General features: G+C 40.8%; 1 protein-coding gene across 4 annotated transcripts in view; it reads left to right on the forward strand.

Annotated features, from left to right (window-relative positions):
* si:ch211-200p22.4 (phosphatidylinositol-binding clathrin assembly protein) overlaps window positions 1–18,734 on the forward strand; it is a 91,850-nt gene that overhangs the window by 64,334 nt on the left and 8,782 nt on the right. For 2 of the 4 annotated variants that reach the window (XM_061710514.1, XM_061710515.1), the window contains exons 11-17: window positions 4,667–4,800; window positions 6,859–6,959; window positions 8,441–8,542; window positions 14,493–14,636; window positions 15,070–15,100; window positions 16,181–16,313; window positions 17,524–17,547. In XM_061710514.1, coding sequence (XP_061566498.1) covers window positions 4,667–4,800; window positions 6,859–6,959; window positions 8,441–8,542; window positions 14,493–14,636; window positions 15,070–15,100; window positions 16,181–16,313; window positions 17,524–17,547 — 669 coding nt within the window. The remainder of the gene's footprint in view (window positions 1–4,666; window positions 4,801–6,858; window positions 6,960–8,440; window positions 8,543–14,492; window positions 14,637–15,069; window positions 15,101–16,180; window positions 16,314–17,523; window positions 17,548–18,734) is intronic. The other 2 variants (XM_061710516.1, XM_061710517.1) reach the window with 2 other exon arrangements.

The raw sequence follows: 18,734 nt of genomic DNA on the forward strand, positions 1-18,734 counted from the left end.
GCTACATGATTGGCTTTTTTCTTCTATGTATATATGCTTGGGACTAAACTAAACATTAGATGTGAAACCCTGTACCCACAAGACACTGATCACAGGCCAAGTTTACTTATGATGTGCAGATGGTGCATGACCCATTTTTGTCAAATGATCATGTAAATCCGTTCTGCTGTTGGGTTTCTTCTTTGTGCTACCCATGTTTGTCTATACAAGTATTTTTGCAGAATGTGTTTTTTAAATCCATCACTCGTATCAGCAGCAAAATAGTTTTTTTTATTTGTTTTTCCGTTTTTATTGAAAAGGTTTAGATCTAAGCTGGACTTGCTTCGCAAAAGTTGCAAACGAAAGCTATCAAATTGTAAATGTACTTTCTACACAATTATCCTTTTAATGCACACATACTTTTTTTTTTTTTTTTTAGAATAAGGTAGTTTTCTTTCAAAGGTACTTTCAAATAGATTTTTTTCAATTAACAGATACTGGCGTTCACTCCTGTAGACGTGATACAATTCTTTGACAATGTAATGATGATGAGCTCAAACTGTTTCCTGTCAAGTGCACATGCTCTTGACAGAATCAAAAGGTTTTACATTTGTTAAGTGTCTTTTTAACACAAACAATTTAAGTTTATAGCTAAAGGGACACGAATTGGCCTTTATTGATCAATGCAATGTATTGAATGGATATGGGTTGCCTCTAAACCATCCAGACCCATTCAAGCTGTCCACTGTATTGACCACTCCTTATGAAAGGGTTAAACCTTTTTAATCGTTGAAAAAAAGGTGTTGACAGTGACAGAGGAACAGGTCGCGGCAGGGCTTATTAGCTATGGGAAGTAGGAGAATGTGCATGCATTAAAATATCACATTACATCAATCAGGGTAACAGCTGTAATTTCCCTATAAGGCCGTAGCGTGACATTGCTGGCAAAGGGAAAATAAACTGCAGACTCGCTGCAGCCTTCCATCCTCATAACTGGCACAAATTGCTGTTGGAAAATGCATATATATAATGTTTGTAGTGCTCAACAAATCAGGTTGTTGCTGATGGATCGTCCCGTTACTGTGCTGTTTGCTGATCTGAACTCGGGTTGAGGATAAAAGGCTAACTGCCTCGGTGGCGAGCTGAGCAATAGAAAAGTCAAGTGTAAAATGTGTTGACATTTCTTGCTCCAGCCTGGGGAGTCCTCCCTTTACAGCAAACTGGAATTGAGTAAGAGCAGTGGAGCTGCAACACAGCAGCTCGGCGTGAGGATGCCACCAAGTAGGGCTGTTCGATTTTGCCCAAAAATAAAATCTCGTTTTTTTTTTTTCTCTCAAAATCCGATTTTCGATTATGATTATTTTGTGAATTGACAAAAGGCAAAAAAATGATTTCAAATATGCTGTTTTTTTTATTGAACATTTGCCCCATTGGGCTTTAAGTGCAAACTTTGCTCTTATTAAACCAAAAATGAATTAATAAAGTGCAAAACTCTGTAAAATAAGTTGAAAAAAAGTTTTAAAAAATATAATAAAATATAAAGTTTTATCTCTGGAAAAAAAAATCAGCAAATCAGCACTTGCAAACATACAGTAAGTTATATTTCCAATTAAATAAAACAAGACATTTTCTAATTAAACTAAACTGGGTCTTTCCATGCTAAATAATAATGCAACCCATGAAGGAGGTAGAGGTGTGTAATGTCAGTCATTACATTTGCTATTCATATTTGCAAGTTTTTTGCAAGGAACACGAGCCGGTCTACCGCATCTGGCTTGAGGGATGCCCGGTGGCATGTTACAACGCCCCCTCCTACACTAAAGAGCCTCTCCGATGGGGCACTTGTCGCAGGTATTGAGAGGTATTTCCATCAATCATTAATATGTGTGCAGACAAGGTAAAAAAAAAAAAGTGAAAAATTAAAAAAAAAAAAATGTGAAAAATCGATTTTACGAGTTTCACGTTTTAACATCGTTCTAATTACATAATCGCGATTACGATTTAAAATCGATTAATCGAACAGCCCTACCACCAAGAGTGCGTGCATGTTTCAAATGCTTCCATCCCACGAGAGAAGATACAGTCTCTCAATAGTGCTGCCAATATCTCTCTGAGCGTTGTGTGTTTGAAGCATGTGGGATTATTCACTGCGTGTTACCAGTTTGATTGGATTTTAGCACACTGTTTGCTCCGTGGCCTTGGTCGCCCCGGCTTCAGACAAGGTCCACTGATTACCTTTGAGTTTAGTTGGAAAGGGCAGGTGAGATAAAGTGAGAGTGGGAGCATAACGGAGCGAGAGAGCCGGGGTTAGCAGGGGTCATCACAAATACTCCAGTCCAGCTGTCTGCTCTCTCTGGTGTCCATATGGACTCAACGTGTGCATACAAAAACACTTACACACTCAGCTACTGTCCAGCTGGGGCCTTCGCCCAAACAATAACAGCGGTTCACATTTGTTCCTCGCTACACAGTCGGAATATAAATGAGGACAAGGCGGCCGGCTGAGCCTGGTACAGCAGGAGATCCTGCTTATTAATCTGCTCCAAGTCCACAAACCTTTTAAAGGTAGAGGAGGTCGTAACATTCCCTTCTCTTAAAGTCTTTCACTAAATTAAAACTCACTGCTGGGCATGTGTAAATAAAATAGACTGTACCTTCCCCTCTCATAATCTGCTCTGCTGCCAAACCAGAAATTGATTCACATTCACCAAGCAGTTCATGTTCTGTTAATGTTTAAGTTTGTTTTTTTACTTCTATCTCAAACCATGTTCCCAAAAGGGAGACACATGTTGAACTCCGCAGAGATGTGTTGTCGAAGCAGGAGAGCATAAGATCAAGAGAGAAAAGCATAACATCAAACATAAGATGGCAAGAATAGTAAAATCGATTTAAGCTTAAGGGAATATTAAACAGTGCTGCCAGGTTCAACATATTCTGTGAATTGTGTAAAGCTGTATGGATTGTTCATGACGTTATTTTAGATTTAAAATCACTTATGCAGAGTAGTGTTTTTGGCAGCATGTTTCAGTTTTAGTTGAGTCTTTGGGTCGAACTATCATTTTAGTTTTTATTAGTTTGTAATGTTCATTCTCCTTTTAGTTGTGTCAAGTTTCAGTCGACTAAAAGTCTGAGCATTTTAGTCTTATTTTAGTCAGAATTGTCCAGGTCCATTTTAGTCTCGTTTTAGTCAAAGATTGTATTTAGCCAAACCCATTTTACAATTCAAACAAGGTTATCTTATTATTATATTATTGTTACCTAAAATAATTTCCCCTAGAGGGACAATAAAAATGACTCTGACTCTGACTCTGACTCTGACCTTATAGACTCAAGAATACATTCATTCCAGATACAGAAGACTCTAATTTGAGTTTACAACACATTTATTTTTCCACATTTCTCCCCATCTTTTTCTTTTTTGAAGACGCATTCGGTTTTCTTTTCCACGTCTATGTAGGGAAGTGTAACCAAAGATGGTCTCTAATGAACTTCGTTTTTAATTGACGTGAACTTAGAGCTCTGCGTTAACGGCATCAGCCTCTAACTCTGCAACTGCATCTTCTGGATCTGATTCCCCGCTGCAGCGACTGGGATTGAGGACTAATGTCACCCAGCAGCAGAACTAAACCAGAGGAAACTACTGAAAACATGGAGATTGAGGATTTTTGTTAGAACATTTAAGACACATTTTAGCAGTTTTTATTTTGTAATCTACATTTTAGTCTCGTTTTTATTCTTCTACGATATTGCTTTATGTATTTAATTATCGTGATCCTCACATGACCAGCATTTTCATTGCGTCTTGTCTCGTTTTCCTCAGGTGATAAAGGTTCGTTGATGACGATATTTAGTCATAATTTTCGTTGATGAAAACAACTTTAATACAGATTCAACATAAGCAGCAAAGACATCAGCTAGAAGTCCTCACACGTGTAGGCTGAGGTTGGAGTCTCTGCTTTGGCCTTCACCTGACCGACTCCCCTGCTCTCTCCACACCTTCCCATCTTTAGAGGCTTGACGAAAGCCAGTAGAACCCACAAATCTTTATCAAAAGAAAGTAAAAATCCCTTTACCAGGTGCGTGTGTGGAGAGAGTAAATAGATAACATTTGGTTGACTTGTGGCCGTCTTAACACAAGTAGTCCTGCTGCATTTAGAGGTGAATGAAAGAATTTTGCTGTTTCAGTCACATCGGGCTTTATATTTATCACCAGAGATAACAATAATGTGCATTTCAGCAGCAGCTGGGTCAAATACTAGAGGAATTGTTTTTTCCTTTTTTTTTTTTTAAACGTCGCTGTAATAAATCATTGGAAAACTCCGTCTAATTGGTTTGAAAACACTTTAATACTCCAGTCTTTCCTGATATTGTAGTTTATGCTGAAATGTGCAGCGCGAGGCAGCCTTGGCCATCGAAGCGAGAACTAAACTGACTTTGTAAATTCAGCGGTTCTGCCTCTGTTTTCCATCTGAAGCCAATAACCAACTCGGTTACAGCAAAACCCCTCCTGGATGTCTCATTCAGTTTGGGGATGTGATGCGTAGCAACACGACTCTGAGAGGTTTTCAATGTTAGACAAGACATTATTTATCTCCGTGCTCATTTGCAAGTGTGTGGAGAGTCCCTGATCACGCTGTCCTGTCTTCCTCACGCTCCCTGTTGCTGCGTCGGCGTGTTTGTCGTCCAGGACCAGCGCCTGAAGGAGATCAACATGCACACTCCCCCCTCCGCTTCCCCCAGCAGCCAGTCCATCAGCAGCATGAACAACAACCACATCACACAAACCCCGGAGTTGTTCAGCTCCGTGGTGACTGCCAACAGGTGGGCTCCGACTCAAACACACCATCAAAGGTTTCCGGGGGGGATGATGATGATGATGATGATGTCTGTATTTTGGTCATCCATCTCCTTTCTCTGATTGAACAGATATGTTTCCATTGTAATTTGTCACTGGTGCAGTTTTATTAGTTTATTTTGATGAGATATATTTGATTTACAGTTGCAATCAGGTTTTTCTCTTATTTTATTGTTTGATACTGAGCATCATTATGACTGTAATTAGGCCTTTGAGGTCAGTGGCATATTGAAGGATGTATTTGAAACCAGTCAGGGGCTCCTCAGATTGTATTGTTAATGATAGGAGTCTAAATCTTTAAATAGCTCAAACATTTCCCATACAACTTCGGAATCTGAAAGTTGGTTTATATGTTGAACCTAGGGCTGGGCGATTTTGGACAAAAATAAAATCCCAATTTTTTTTTTTTCTCTGAAAACCCGATTTTCGATTTTGATTTTTTTGGTAAAACTACAATAGACAATGGAATAAATTGTTTCAAATATTTTATCTTTATTTTTAAAGAAAAATAGCAAACATTTTCCCTATTGGGAATGAAGTGCAATTGAAAGATACTGTAAATCCTCTTTGAGTTTAGTAAAGTGACAACATTTACAATTTTCTTGACCAAACAAAGATGACTAGATGAGCTCTGTCTGTAATGCAGACAGCTCTCTTCTTCTTTTCCAGCTACCGGTATATGAAAAAGGGAGAGGAAAATCGAATTTTCCGATTTTCCTTTTTTTAACATCGTCTTGATTAATAAATCCGATTTAGATTTAAAATCGATTAATCGCACAGCCCTAGTTGAACCCCTAAAAGGCTTTAAAGATGTTACTATACACACACACCAGGTCATACATGTGCTTCTATGTAAAACAGGTGAGTGTGGTTGGTGTTTGAGCGGTCCAAGACCAAAGTAGCTCTATACATGCAGTCCATGTCCCTCTTAGTTACACCAATTTGTACAGTATAAGTCACAGCTTTTGAACTTACATTTTTTTAATGAACTAAGAGTCTTTCTGTTCTCATCTGGGAAAAATCCCCACTATAAAAGGCCTCTGGTTCCTCAAATCTCTTGTACATTTTGTAAGTTTTAATTATGCTTTTGTTCAGCTTGTGCAGTATTCATTGTTTAGGACCTTGATCCTCTTGCATTAGGGCATTTCTGATGTTTCAGCTGTTTTAGACTTTCTAATGTACTAATTTGATATTATACCAGTTCTTTTTAATCAGTAAAGCTTCCCATCATGTCAGTGTCTGCATCACAGTCCCAAAGAAGTTCACCACTGTGTAACTGTAGAGATGTCATATTGATGTCTTCATGTGAACAGCTATGTCTTAAAGTGTCTCCTCCTTGTGGGAATCAGTTATCAGTTATTAATTATTGCTACCAGCTGCTTTGACAAGCCTGTGACTGCTGATTTGTAGGGAGAAGGTTTCAGAAAGTGGCCCGATCTTTCCTGACAGCTTCACAGTCTGAAGGTCTGAAAGTTTAGGTGTCACCTGCCACTGTGTAAATCATGAATTAAAAAAAAAAAACTGGTTGTCTTACATTTCCTTCGCTGCAGAAGTAATCTTGGCATTTTTTACTCCAGATGTACAGTAACTGAGTCAAAGACGTAACTGTTTTTTTGTGTTTTTAGTAGTTTTTTTTTTATATAATTGGAGCACAATGTGGACATAATGTGCACAGCCTGTAACTCCTTCTGAATTTACTGCAGCTAACCGTTTTATTGCTCAGTTGAAGTTTTTACAGCCCATAGAGACAGGATTTATCTTGATCTGTGACAAATGAACATTTTTAGTGGTGGTTTTAGTTATTTATGCACAGTTGATTAAATATTAATCCTCAGTCTCCATCCGTCCTTTTCATTTCTATTTTCTTTCTCCTTTCATCTCTCACTAACTCACGATTTATTTTATTTCTGTTCCTCCCACTGCTCTCAACCCCCCTCTCTCTCTCTCTCCTGCCGTTTTCTGTGTCTGTCGCCTCTCTCTCTGTCATTTCTTCTCTCCTGTCCCGCCGTCCTTTCACCCCTCAGTGTGCCCAACCTGAACAGTGACCTGTTTGATCTTCAGCCGGCCTTCGTCCCCACCGTGCAGAGCACTCCTTCCATCTCCAACACCAACAGTGCCTGGGGAGGTACGTTACCTGCACACACAGACACTCTGACATCCATCCATGCGGACTCGGAGTTACACGAATACGAAGGCACCAGCAGGGTCCATCAGGCAGCTGCCTTCACGCATTTGCACATAATTGAATCTACCCATCCATCAGTCCATCTATTTCACATTTTTCCAAAGTCTACCCACAGTCATTCCCTGCATTCTTAAGAATCTAATGATTTGTGACCCAGACAGTCTCTTAAATAGAAACAAGTTTAGAAAGCAGTTGTTTTCAGAGTAAATATCAAGAATCCTGTAATAAGAAGTGCTGAAACTCTGGATTTCCACACTGAGCACAGTGAGCAGTAATCTAAAGCATTCAAAGGGAACATCGCCTGAGATTCAACCGCTCTCGCCTCCTTTTTTTTTTTTTTCCATTTCGTTAGTGTCAAAAATGTTGCTGCAGCAGAAAAGCTAAGCACTTTCACATATTTGTTGTGATGTAGAGTAGCCCCCACATGTTTTCTGAAAGAAGGCGGCTTACATTTCAGCTCCCTATCAGCTGTCTGGAATCAAAGCGCTGCACAGAGATGCATCTTGAAGCTCTGGTGCTGTGCAGTATTAAAGGCTTTATGTCCCAGGATTACAGCGAAGCCATTTAGAAAGAGTTTGGCCAGATTTCATAGTCGGAGCGGATACTTAACGTAGTGTGAATATCACTATCAGCGTCTTTGACACGAGCCACGATTACAGTCCTGCCTTCAAAGGATGCTTGCTTCAGTAAATGTGCCAAGCTGGACAGTAAATGTGCAAACGGGTCAAACTGTGGATGTTGATTGTTAAAAGGAGTTATTTGAAAAGTGAGGCTACGTTGAGCAGCTTTCTGGAGGAGAAAGCTGCAGAACAGACATAAAGCGGTAGCTGTTTGCGTAGTGTTGAGGTGTAATATGCTAATCGACAGCTTCAGAGGAGCTGGTAACTGATCTCGTTGCCTTCAGCAATATGAGCTGCATTTCATGTCTGTTTCTGACTCATCTCTCAGCAAAAGCACCAATAACTTTTTTGGCATGGTAGTTATTTACTCAATAGTAGTAATGATTTGGGGGAGGGGGGGGGGGCAGCCTTGTTTTGCATTTAAAAACTGTCACAATCCAAGACTAGACTACAGCCTCTAATCTCAATGAAGGATGGGAGAAAAAAACCAAAAGGTGCATCACTTATTTTCCATGTGCACACCCTTAGTTCTCCTGCAAAGCCTGATGTTTGAGAGAGCTTGCACGCTCTTAAGTTACTAAGCAACAACAATAGAAATGCACTGAGGCATACTATGTTCATGTTCCTAATCTAAAGGGATTAGTTTAGCGGGAGGTGGTGGAGCTTTTGGTCGCCACACAATCGGTTGGTATGCATCTACAACCGAGTCCTTCATCAAAGTGTGCCACACAGAACTGCTCCAGCTGCTGCCTCGTGCAGTTTAAAGGGCCTTAATGAGTCGTATGTAACTGCATTCCTCAGGACTGGAGAGCCAGCAGACCGCCCCGGCCATCTCCGTAGATTTTGATGCCGTGTTCGGGAATAAGACCGCAGCGAGTAACAACGGGCCGCAGCCTGCAGCCGGTAAAGCCCCTTCTGCCTGACTGTCCAGACAGAGCCAGACTGAAAACTAAAACCCCCTTTTGGCTTCGCCGGCAGTGCAAGCGCAGCATTTGACTAACTCTCTGATAGGTTTCGGCCACCTGTGGTTACTTTTGCAACTCACTGGGCATTTGTTGCTTTCTAACTGTTGATTGCTTCCTAATATTATATAAAAGACACGGGGCTGATTGGCACTTGAATCATTTTTACCCATGTCTTAGTCTTGAAGGGAGGAGTCGTGTGGTGTTATAATTCCTCTTTCAGCGTCAGCTTCGTTTGTTCTGTTGTGGTACCATCACAGACTGATGCCTTCTCTACGAGATGCAGGACTTCGGCTTTCAGCTCTCTGATTAGCTTACTTTCCTTTAACTTCTCAGTAACTGACACGATCCATCTCTGTGCCTCTCCGCCCTTTCAAGTCCTGGGTTTCTGCTGCCAAGCTATTAATTTTGAGGCTCTCTAACTTATCTGCCGCTCGGAAGTCGGCGCAGCAGATGAGAGGCTTCTTTCGGGGGGTCATATCAAGGCCACGCTCATCATAAAGGGGGGGACAAGTTCAGAATGTATTTTATAGTTTCAGTGGAGATCTCTGTTGAAAGTGTCAGCTTCTTAAGCCACCGCTCCTTTGTTGCAGAGGTAAGGAAAACTGTCACGATACTTTTGTTCTTTCTGTTTTCATAATTTTTTTTTTTTTCCTCCCTCTTGAGCTTTTGAGCAATAACAACCGAGGGAGGTCTATTTCCAACTGCTATTTCGGGTTTGAACTTAGCGGCCCGTCTTCAGCAGTCAGGCTGTTTTCTCACAAGTAGTTCCTGAAGACAGATGCTCAGATCTCCCAGAGATGGATCACTAATCACAAATGTTGATGGGCAGGTTTTTTTTTTAAGGATGTCTAAAAGGTAATTTTCCTCTGAATCTTTGAGACTGGCCGGGTCACCGGTTCCAGCTTTTAAAGACTAACACTTTTCTATTATAAGAGCTTGTGTTAAAGTTGCTATTACAACTACCGGTACACCATCTGGGACTCTGGCAGAATCTCACAAAACCCGTGTGTGCGTCCATTGTTTTTTATGTCTGAATGCGTGCATCCGTGTGTTATCTGGGTATTTCTATGCGTCCGCTTACATGCTTATGTTTGGGTTCGTGTGCATTTTCACCCACATCTGAATGAGCAACGCCTGTCTTCTTTTTTTTTTTTTTTTTTTTTTTAATTGATCCCATCTGTTTTCTGCTCATCAGCGTGGTTTAGTTGTTTTTTTTTTTTACCCCGTTCCCACCTTCCTTCTCCTCCTCCCCCTCCGTTTTATTTAATCTCCCTCTGTTTTTGCCTCGTCGTCTCCTCATCACACTTCACAAGGCGAGAATCACCCAGGCAACTCCTCCATCTGCTCTCCTCCGTTCTCCTCCTCCTCACATTCACAGTTAAAATACCTCTCTCTCTCTCTCTCTCTCTCTCTCTCTCTCTCTCTCTCTTCCCCCCCCCCCTCTGAGGGAGATCTGCAGTTTTGTTTCCATTTTTAGATCTGAATTTCTTTTTTACTCATGATTCCTTCCCCTCTAGGACACCACAGGGTGCATATCTCTCCAACTCTTAAACTCAGATACTTGTATTTCTTACGAGTTTTTCCTTTTGTTTGACCTCGTTGTGTCATTTTTCTATTGATCCAAAGCAAAGCCATCTCTAGAACATCCCAGAGAATGAGCCTTCAGACGGGGGGGGGGCAGGCTTCCGTAGTCTCCTCCGTATAATTTAACATTTTGTATTTATTTTAATCAGCCTCATATCTGCTCATCGCTGACGCTTTTCAAGTGAAACTAATACCAATTAAAGCTTATTGAAAAGTTGAAAGAATTTGTAGCTTTTTCTGTGATCACTTCAGTAAATCTGAATACGCTTGTGTATTAGTTGAATACTCCATTACGAGTCTGAAAACATTATCAAATTTGTAACTCTGTAGAAGCCCACATGCGCATTTTATTCTGTGATACAATTAATTTACTTATGCATAAAAGAAAATGTAATCATCGTGTTAGAATAAAACAAGCTTATAATAGTTTGGTCTGTAGATCTTCCAGCAGAAGATATGTAAGCCCAGTGTCATTGGAGGATGTTCATATTCATGCCATTATGCTGTTTCCTCGTTTATTTTATGTATTTTTCAACAGGGCATTCATTAATTTTCTCCCCACTACTCAGGAACAGGTTGATGTTGGTGTCATCTCCCCAAACAATACTCCTCCTAAACATTTCTGGTTGTCTAAGATCTGTTTATCATGTTTTCCTCTCTGGTCTTTCTGTTCTTGAGGCAAGTAAATAGTATGGTCAGACTTTTTTCTGTCACCTGCAACTGTTGGAAAAGATGGAACTGGTTTCACAACCTCTGTGAATAAATTAGTTTTCATATGCTTGCTTGCTTAAGTCTGGTTTATAGCAGCTGTCATAGGTGTTTACACTTCTGGGTAATGGTCTGGAGTTCCCTTTTGTTTACTTCCTGCATGTAGCAGAGTCAACCATCACTGCTATCGTCTTACTTCCGGATTGAGTCTCACGCTGAAAGAGGATTTGCTGCAGTTCCTCGACTGGCCACTAGAGGCTGGCTCCAATAGCAGGTTGATCTCCATTGACTCGCATGTTAAAATGTCCAACTTTAGAGCAGAAATAAACATATTTACAGCCTGGTTCAAAAACCCGTTTTGGTCTCATTGATTTCCCTTCCACGATAACTTTGAAGGGGGTTAATTTTTGGAACCACGCCAGAATAGTTTATATAAAGCATTACGTTTATTTCTAATATGATTGACAGTCGGCTCTGCCAATGGCCATTAGCTATCGCTTCCTCGTCGATGGAGAGGCTCTGGGTCGGAGAAGCATAGATCAGACTTTATTTTATTTCTTTGTTTCAACAGAAGTAACAGTTTATATAATTATACCCTTAGAAAAGAAAAACGGCAAAAGTTTTTAGTATAATAAAGTCAGGGATGTTGAGCTCTTACAGGAAAGTTTTTTGTTTTTTTAATCTGTTGAAACCAAAGGACTGACTTCCTCTTCCTCCTTCGATCTTAAACTACATTGACTATCAGATCTATTGCTGAAGCGCTTAAACTTCTACCGATATCATTTTCCTTCCAGCTGAGCACAACTTTGTGCTTGATCATCACATCTGTCTTTTACTCCTGACTCGCTGCTTCCTTCGTCTCGCTGCCCTGTACTCTGTGATGTACTGAGAACACACACACACACACACACACACACACACACACACACACACACACACACACACACACACACACACACACACACACACACACACACACACACACACACACACACACACACACCCCTCCCTCTATACCCTCTCTTAGCCTCTCCTGTGTTGCTGTCCTGGTTCAATTTACTTCACTGTGCTCTACTGACATGGTGGTTTAAAGAACAACAAAAGATTTTTTTTAAACCAGCCACTTCACAGAAGCGCTTCAATACAGTGTCGACAATGGGACAGAAATTAGTTGAGAGAATTAAAGATTGTGGAGGGGGAAAACTAGATTATTTTTTTTTCATCCCAGCTCTTTTTTCATTTTCCTTCAGGTCTTGTCTCCATCCCAACTCTCTTTCTGCTTCTGTACGTTTTCCCACCACTCCCTCCCTTTCTCATCTGCAAGGCGAGCAGGGAAAGTGTTTTCTGAATCTCTCGTGTCAGCACCGCTGTCAGACTTGCACACTGCTTCCTAACTAAATATTGTACCTCTCCTCTTTTTCTACCGTTGGTTGCATCTTTGTTTTCTCTCCCCCCTCCTCACAGATGTTGTAGACATATTGTACATTCACAGCAGAATGATTTTGTTTCTTTTCTGCTTTGTTCACCCTCTGGGTTGTTTTTAAAAGCCCGTGGCATGAGTTCAATTCCCATTTTCATACATAAGAGGGTAAAACACAGCTTGTCAAGTGTTCTTTCTCTTTCAGTCCCCCTAATTTTTGCCCTCTTTTTGCTTTTATTTGACTCATGTTGAACACTCCTTCAATTTTATGCACACAGTCGCACCTCCAGGTCTGTACAAGTAGAGTAGTAACAACCCTCGAGCTGGATGAGTGCCGGCATATGGAGTTGTTGCTGTTGGCTCTCACACACACACATCTCACACACGTGCACACTCACACAGGAAATTACTCTGCCATTTGCACCTGCCAACTGTAGACAAACACGATTCTTACACACTCTGACAGAATCACGTCCATGTTCAAAACCAATCACTGCGGCGAGTCGGAGTGTGAACATGACAGCCAGAAACGGATAAATCAATCATCCAGAGGAGGTGCTACAGGCTGCTGCGTCAGGGATTATGTGCTGCTGAGCGATTTGTAAAAGATGAGCAGAATCTGCTTTAAACGGGACGTTCTGCCCACGGATTGAAAAGCTAAAACCAGGTCAGGAGGAATTTAATTAACAGAAAGTCAAGTAGTCAAATTGGGTTTTGTATTAAGGAGGTACGTCGAAGCAGACTTCTTTGATCAAAACTGTCCTCCCCTTAATTAATAGGATCCAAGTGTGAGTCGACATATTTGGAAAGTTCGGGGGGGGTAGTTAGGAACTTGGGTCGGCTTTCATTAAATCATTTTCTGAGAACTTCATAGCTTTGATCTGAAAACTTGGTAGTATTTTCGTCTCTTCGCTCACTTCCTTTTCCTTTGGCATCCGATTGAGCGGTTGCCAGGGACGACGGGTGCTGAATCATCATCAAAATTCAGTAATTTTTGAAGCAACAGCTTCATGAAATTTTATAATAAACCAAAATGCGTTTTCTTTCCGACATAAGCTAATACTAAATGCGTTTCAGAGAGAAAGATGGTTTTTGACTATTTTCATTTGAAACAGCTCTATTACTTGTTATTACCAGAATATGTATTGAAAATATCCCTAGTAATACTCAGAGCATGTACAAAATTACCAAAACATACTTATCACTCATAGTTAATGGTGTTTCCAACAAGGTAACTGATTCATCCGAGTCGCTTGCTCATGTTGCAGATCCGTCCAGCAGCACAAATGATGGGGATCACTTTCACGCCTTGGATAGAAATAGATTAGCCGTCTCAGCGATCTCCGCTCACAGCTTTGCAATTATTTTTGGATCTTTTTCATGCAATCAGGCAGTATAGATTCTCAATCAAAAAAATGGATTTAAAGGCATACTGTGCCAGTACTACTCTAGACCAAGTGGAGCATCAAACCCCACAATGATTTATATCTGCTGTAGTGGCATGACGTAGTATTACAGGGCTTACTGGACTGTTCCCACGCATCAGCTCTTTCACTAGGGGCCTTTTTTTTTGGTCTCAGAACATTATTGCATGTAGAAACAATCCCCCCATTTTAAAGCATGTTGTTGTTGTTGTTGTGTTTTTGTTTGCAGAACTTGACTTATTATAAAAGTCTTCATCTCCATCATTTACTGATTTAAAAGTTGACGTGTCTTAATGGGGAAGCTGTGGCCCTCTGAGGCTGATTATTTTAAAGTGATCATCATTGTTCATAATTCTACTACTTGAGACTGAAATCAACTCTGGTCATTCTCATTTCTGCTCAGACTAATGAAGTGCTCAGCTGCTAATGTAATCATTAAGTTAGTTATGGTGTGGCTTGCATAAAAACAGCCAAATGATGATAGATCGCTCCAATTTTCCCGCAGCAGAAAATCACTTTTTTCCCTCAACTTGTAGAGAGAACCAAAGCTTCACAGTGCTTGTTAATAAACAGTGAAGGGCTTAAGCAGCTTTACAGTGTATAAATATGCTTTCTCTTGCTTTTCTCTGTTTTCATGCCTGTATTTTTAAACCTTCCACCTGCTAATGTCTGTAGCGTTGTATAACCAGCCTTGTCAGGCATGCACAGCTCATCCCAGCTTGTTGACATGCACGAGTTGATTTCTCCCCCAGGTTTCGATGCTCTGGGAGACCTGTTAAAGCCTACGGTTCCCACACACGCTGCACCTGCTCCTCTCCCCCCCCAAATGGCCATCCATCCTGGAGGAAAGCTGTTAGCCAGTGACCTCGACTCATCCCTGGCCAACCTTGTGGGCAGTGAGTGTCATGCATGTGAATGTGTTAACACTGGGGGGAAGAATGTAGTTGGACTTTCTGTGATTTTATAATTTCACTCTGGAATAGTGGTATAACCTAACAAATGCATTTCTACCTTAAATGTAAAAGAATAAAATAAACCAGAACGTATTCAGTGGTTTTACGGGCTGCATATAGAATTCCAGGAGCCTTTCTTACATTTGCTGCTTTCTCTAGTCAAACTGCACTTTTTAAAAATATTTCTTTTCCTATATCACTCCCTAGTCTCATTAAGCCTTCAGAACTTTAAACCTCTCTTCATGGAAAGTTTAATCAGAGGTGGACAGTTTAGTATAAAAAAGGACGAGAGAAGAAAGAAGAATAAAGTACTGTCATTTTTGTGCTTTTATTGCACTCTGATCGCTCTTTTCTTTTTCGTCTTCCCCTTATTTAGATCTGCAGTTTGGTGGGAATCCATCCAAGAAGTAAGTTGTTGTCTGTGGTGCACATGTTTAATGCATTCAAAAGATAAATCTTGCATGTATCTTTACAGGTGTCGGGAGTGCTGACAGCAGCCGAGATCACTTTTTGGTGTTAAACTATAAAAATGATTTATTTTGAGGTGTTCATCAGCACAAGTTAAAAAAAAAAAAAAAAGTCCATCTGTAGGGGAAAGGCAGAATCTCATCTTGGTTTTTCCAGTTCTGGTTTTTTTCCCCCCTCCTACACATCTGTTTTTTAATAAATTGGCCTCAGATTTATTAAAGGAGCAATGTGTGATGTGAAGCCAAACATTAAATTCATACTCCACACTAATCTAAATGGGGTCAGTACAGCTGTGCAAAGTGAGTGGGTATACGCACGTAAGACATGAGGAAACAGTCCCGCCTCATCAGTTCAACACCAAATGTACTGAGAATCCAAACGGAATATGTGACCAAGAAATCCAAATCTCTAACAAAGAGTGCAATCATTATTCTCAGTTACATTTTCTTTGTCTAGCCATCGTTTCTAATGTTGCGCTTTGTCTTTTTGCATTGTTAAACTATGAAATGCGTCAAATCAGCGTCATCTCAGTCAAATGTGGGCAGGTGTGGCATAGAGATGAATCCATTTGACATTAAATTGATTATTTTAAATTTTTCCGTGAATCGGGGGGTTGCTAAGTTCTACGCCAGAGCGCCTCAGCCATCTTTGCCGTTTGTTTACCTATATACAAGTACGCCCACAAACCATGGGAGTTCTTAGTGTCATCTTGTTAAAGTGAGGCCCCCATGTTGCTCACTACTGCCACACATGGCAGAAACTGGTATTACAAGAGTGAACAGCCCAAAGCTGGTTACGTAGCGCGCTAACACAGAGAGATGAGCAGCCATGGTCATCATTTATGTGACATGACTGCACTTATTTCTTCTCTTTCTTGCATATGTTTTTGGTTATTTTTAGATATTTTGACACGCAATCTTACACATTCCTCCTTTTTTTAAGTTTAGTTGCTATAAATAAGATGAAGAAAAAAAACCATCTTGACTGCAATCGTGTTCGGTTCTGTTCTTCCTCCACAGGCCAGATATGCTGTGGAACCAGCCCGGAGAGAAGAAGCTGACTGGTGGTCAGAACTGGCAAAATAAGACCATGTCGACCACCCAGTGGGGTCCGGCCCCCATGGCCCCTCAGCCCATGCCTGTACCACATGTGGTAAGAATTTCAAACACTCAGAGTAACAAATACACACATCTATCCCAAAGAAATCCATCAAGGTGTCTGCAAGTTTCATGAGGCTTGGTTGATTTCTTGTCTTTAATCTTTTTGGCTTCTTCCAAACTCAAATCAAATTGAAGGGTTGCTGTGATGGTGCAGAGTGGTGATATATTGTGAGTTGTAAGGTGTATTTTTTGCTTTTTAAAGGCATAAACTGAATTTCTTGATCATGTTTCAGCATCATCAGTGGGATTACCAGCACTGATTGAAACTTGCCGACACCTTGCAGTATCACATTCAGTATCATAGAAACAGTCACCATGGGGAATGCTCTTCCTGTCTGTGCGTGCCAGAGTTGTGTGTGTGTGTGTGTGTGTGTGTGTCGTGTACAGGTGAAGCTAGTGTTGCATGTGGACACATGAACCCGTTTCAGGATGCCGTTGCTTGTGCATGCTGCGTGAGCGTGTGCTGATCTTGGCAGCTCCTGGTTTTCCTCGTGATCTCTGCGCTGCAATTTCTGGCTGACAAAGACAAACTGTCACTAACCTTCCACTTCCTCTCTCTCTCTTTTATTTTCCTCTCCTGTTGATCCTTCCTTTTCTGTCCTCCTTCCTTGTCCTCTTCACCCCTGTTGTCGTTTTCTCTAACCTCTCCTTCCTGCTGTTTTGCACTGTCATCCACTCGTTTTCCTTCCCTCCTCCTTTGCTTGCGTTTTATTTCATGGCGATCCTGTATTGTGTCATGTGCTCGTCCTGTTTTCGCTGTACTGCCTTTGACATCCGAACACTGCCTTTGGTGACCTTTTTTTCCCCTGTTTCCTGTACTTATGTTGCCGTTTTGACCTTATTTTCTCTTTAATCTGCTGTTTCTGCACACTTTCTAACTTCATTTTTCCCTTAACTGCCTTTTTCTCAATCATCCTGCCTTTGTTCCTCTTTTCATCCTGCTACTTTCATCTTCCTCTTTCACAACATCCAATTTTCACAATATCCCTCTCTCATTGCAATACTCTTCTTTCCACGTCTTCAATTATCTCATCACACCTTTTTGCCTCCCTCCTTCATTTTTCCTGTCTCATTGTTTTGGGTTCTAAATTTAACTTCTGCTTCCTTGACTTTCCCCCTCTTACTTCTCCGCTGTGTCCTTTCTTTACTTGTCTTCCCACCTCTTCCTTTCTGTCCTTTTTTCCTGTTGCGTCCTGATGCAGAATGGAATGTTCTATACTAGTTATGTAAGTACTTATCTCTGTTTAGTAAGACGAGTCTTAACAAGCTGCTCACAAATGTCTGCTCTGCTTATCCTCCTCTTCATCCTTCCTCTGTCACTTCCTCTTTTTCTTTGCGTTCCCTCGAGAAGCTTATTGGGGGAAAAAAAATGTTGCTCTGTGTTTTGTACAACTTCCACGAATTTCTCATATGAGCAACAAGCTGAAAGTTTGCCCTAACTGATTCCCAAAAGTGTCAAAGATACTTTATTACAACTAACATGAGCCTTTGAGTTTTTTTTTTTTTTTTTTTTTTCTTACATGGAGCTCCAGTTTTTATTGCTTGAGGTTTAAAAAAAAAATTAAGCTCTAGTTTTTTTCCTCCCGTGCTTTTTACATGTACATCTAAAGGACTGATGCTGGCTGCATTATTTAACTTTTCATTCCACTTACAAGCAGAACACAAACCACCTCTGGGTATTAATTTAAAAAATACAGTAACACAAGCTTTTCTCTCTTCCTTCTAATACAAGCTTAAAGGTAAATCCTAGCAGGAACCAGGTTAACAAGCTCAGCCAACATTTGGCCAGATCAGCAGATGCAAAGATTGAATATTTCCTCCCAATCGGCTTTATCTGTTGTTGATGCAAACAGCAGCTCATTACGGTTCCTAAGACGGGAAAATCCGGCATCCCAGTCTGCCGTGATTACATGTAAAATGACAAGCGTGGGTTGAAATGCAGCAGAAGAGTGTTTAGGTTGGCTGTCAATCACGCGCACCGCATCGTGAGTGACACGATGCGGTGCATGTAGTGTCTTCTGTAGTGGTGCATAACCGCTCTCACTTTTTCTTTCTCTCCGGCCCCTTTTACATTGCAGAATATGCTGTTTATTATCCAAATTTAGCATGTCACCTATCCTGTTTATATTAACGGACACAGGGTGCAGTATTGAGCAGTTTAGGTCTGATGTAGATGTAATCCTGCAGGATGGTGGGACCTGGGTGGGCATTATTATTTATTTCAGGTTCTCATCATCAGGTCGCCAGAAATCGGCCCATTACAGTTCAATTAATGCCAATCCACTTTGCCATTTTCATTCAGGAAAAGTAGGGCTGGGCGATATGGACCAAAAGTCATATCTCGATATTTTCTAGCTGAATGGCGATACTCGATATATATCTCGATATTTTTTCTGTGCCTTAATTGGGGTTT

This window comes from Cololabis saira, chromosome 20, assembly GCF_033807715.1.
Source record: "Cololabis saira isolate AMF1-May2022 chromosome 20, fColSai1.1, whole genome shotgun sequence".
NCBI classification, from domain to species: domain Eukaryota; kingdom Metazoa; phylum Chordata; class Actinopteri; order Beloniformes; family Belonidae; genus Cololabis; species Cololabis saira.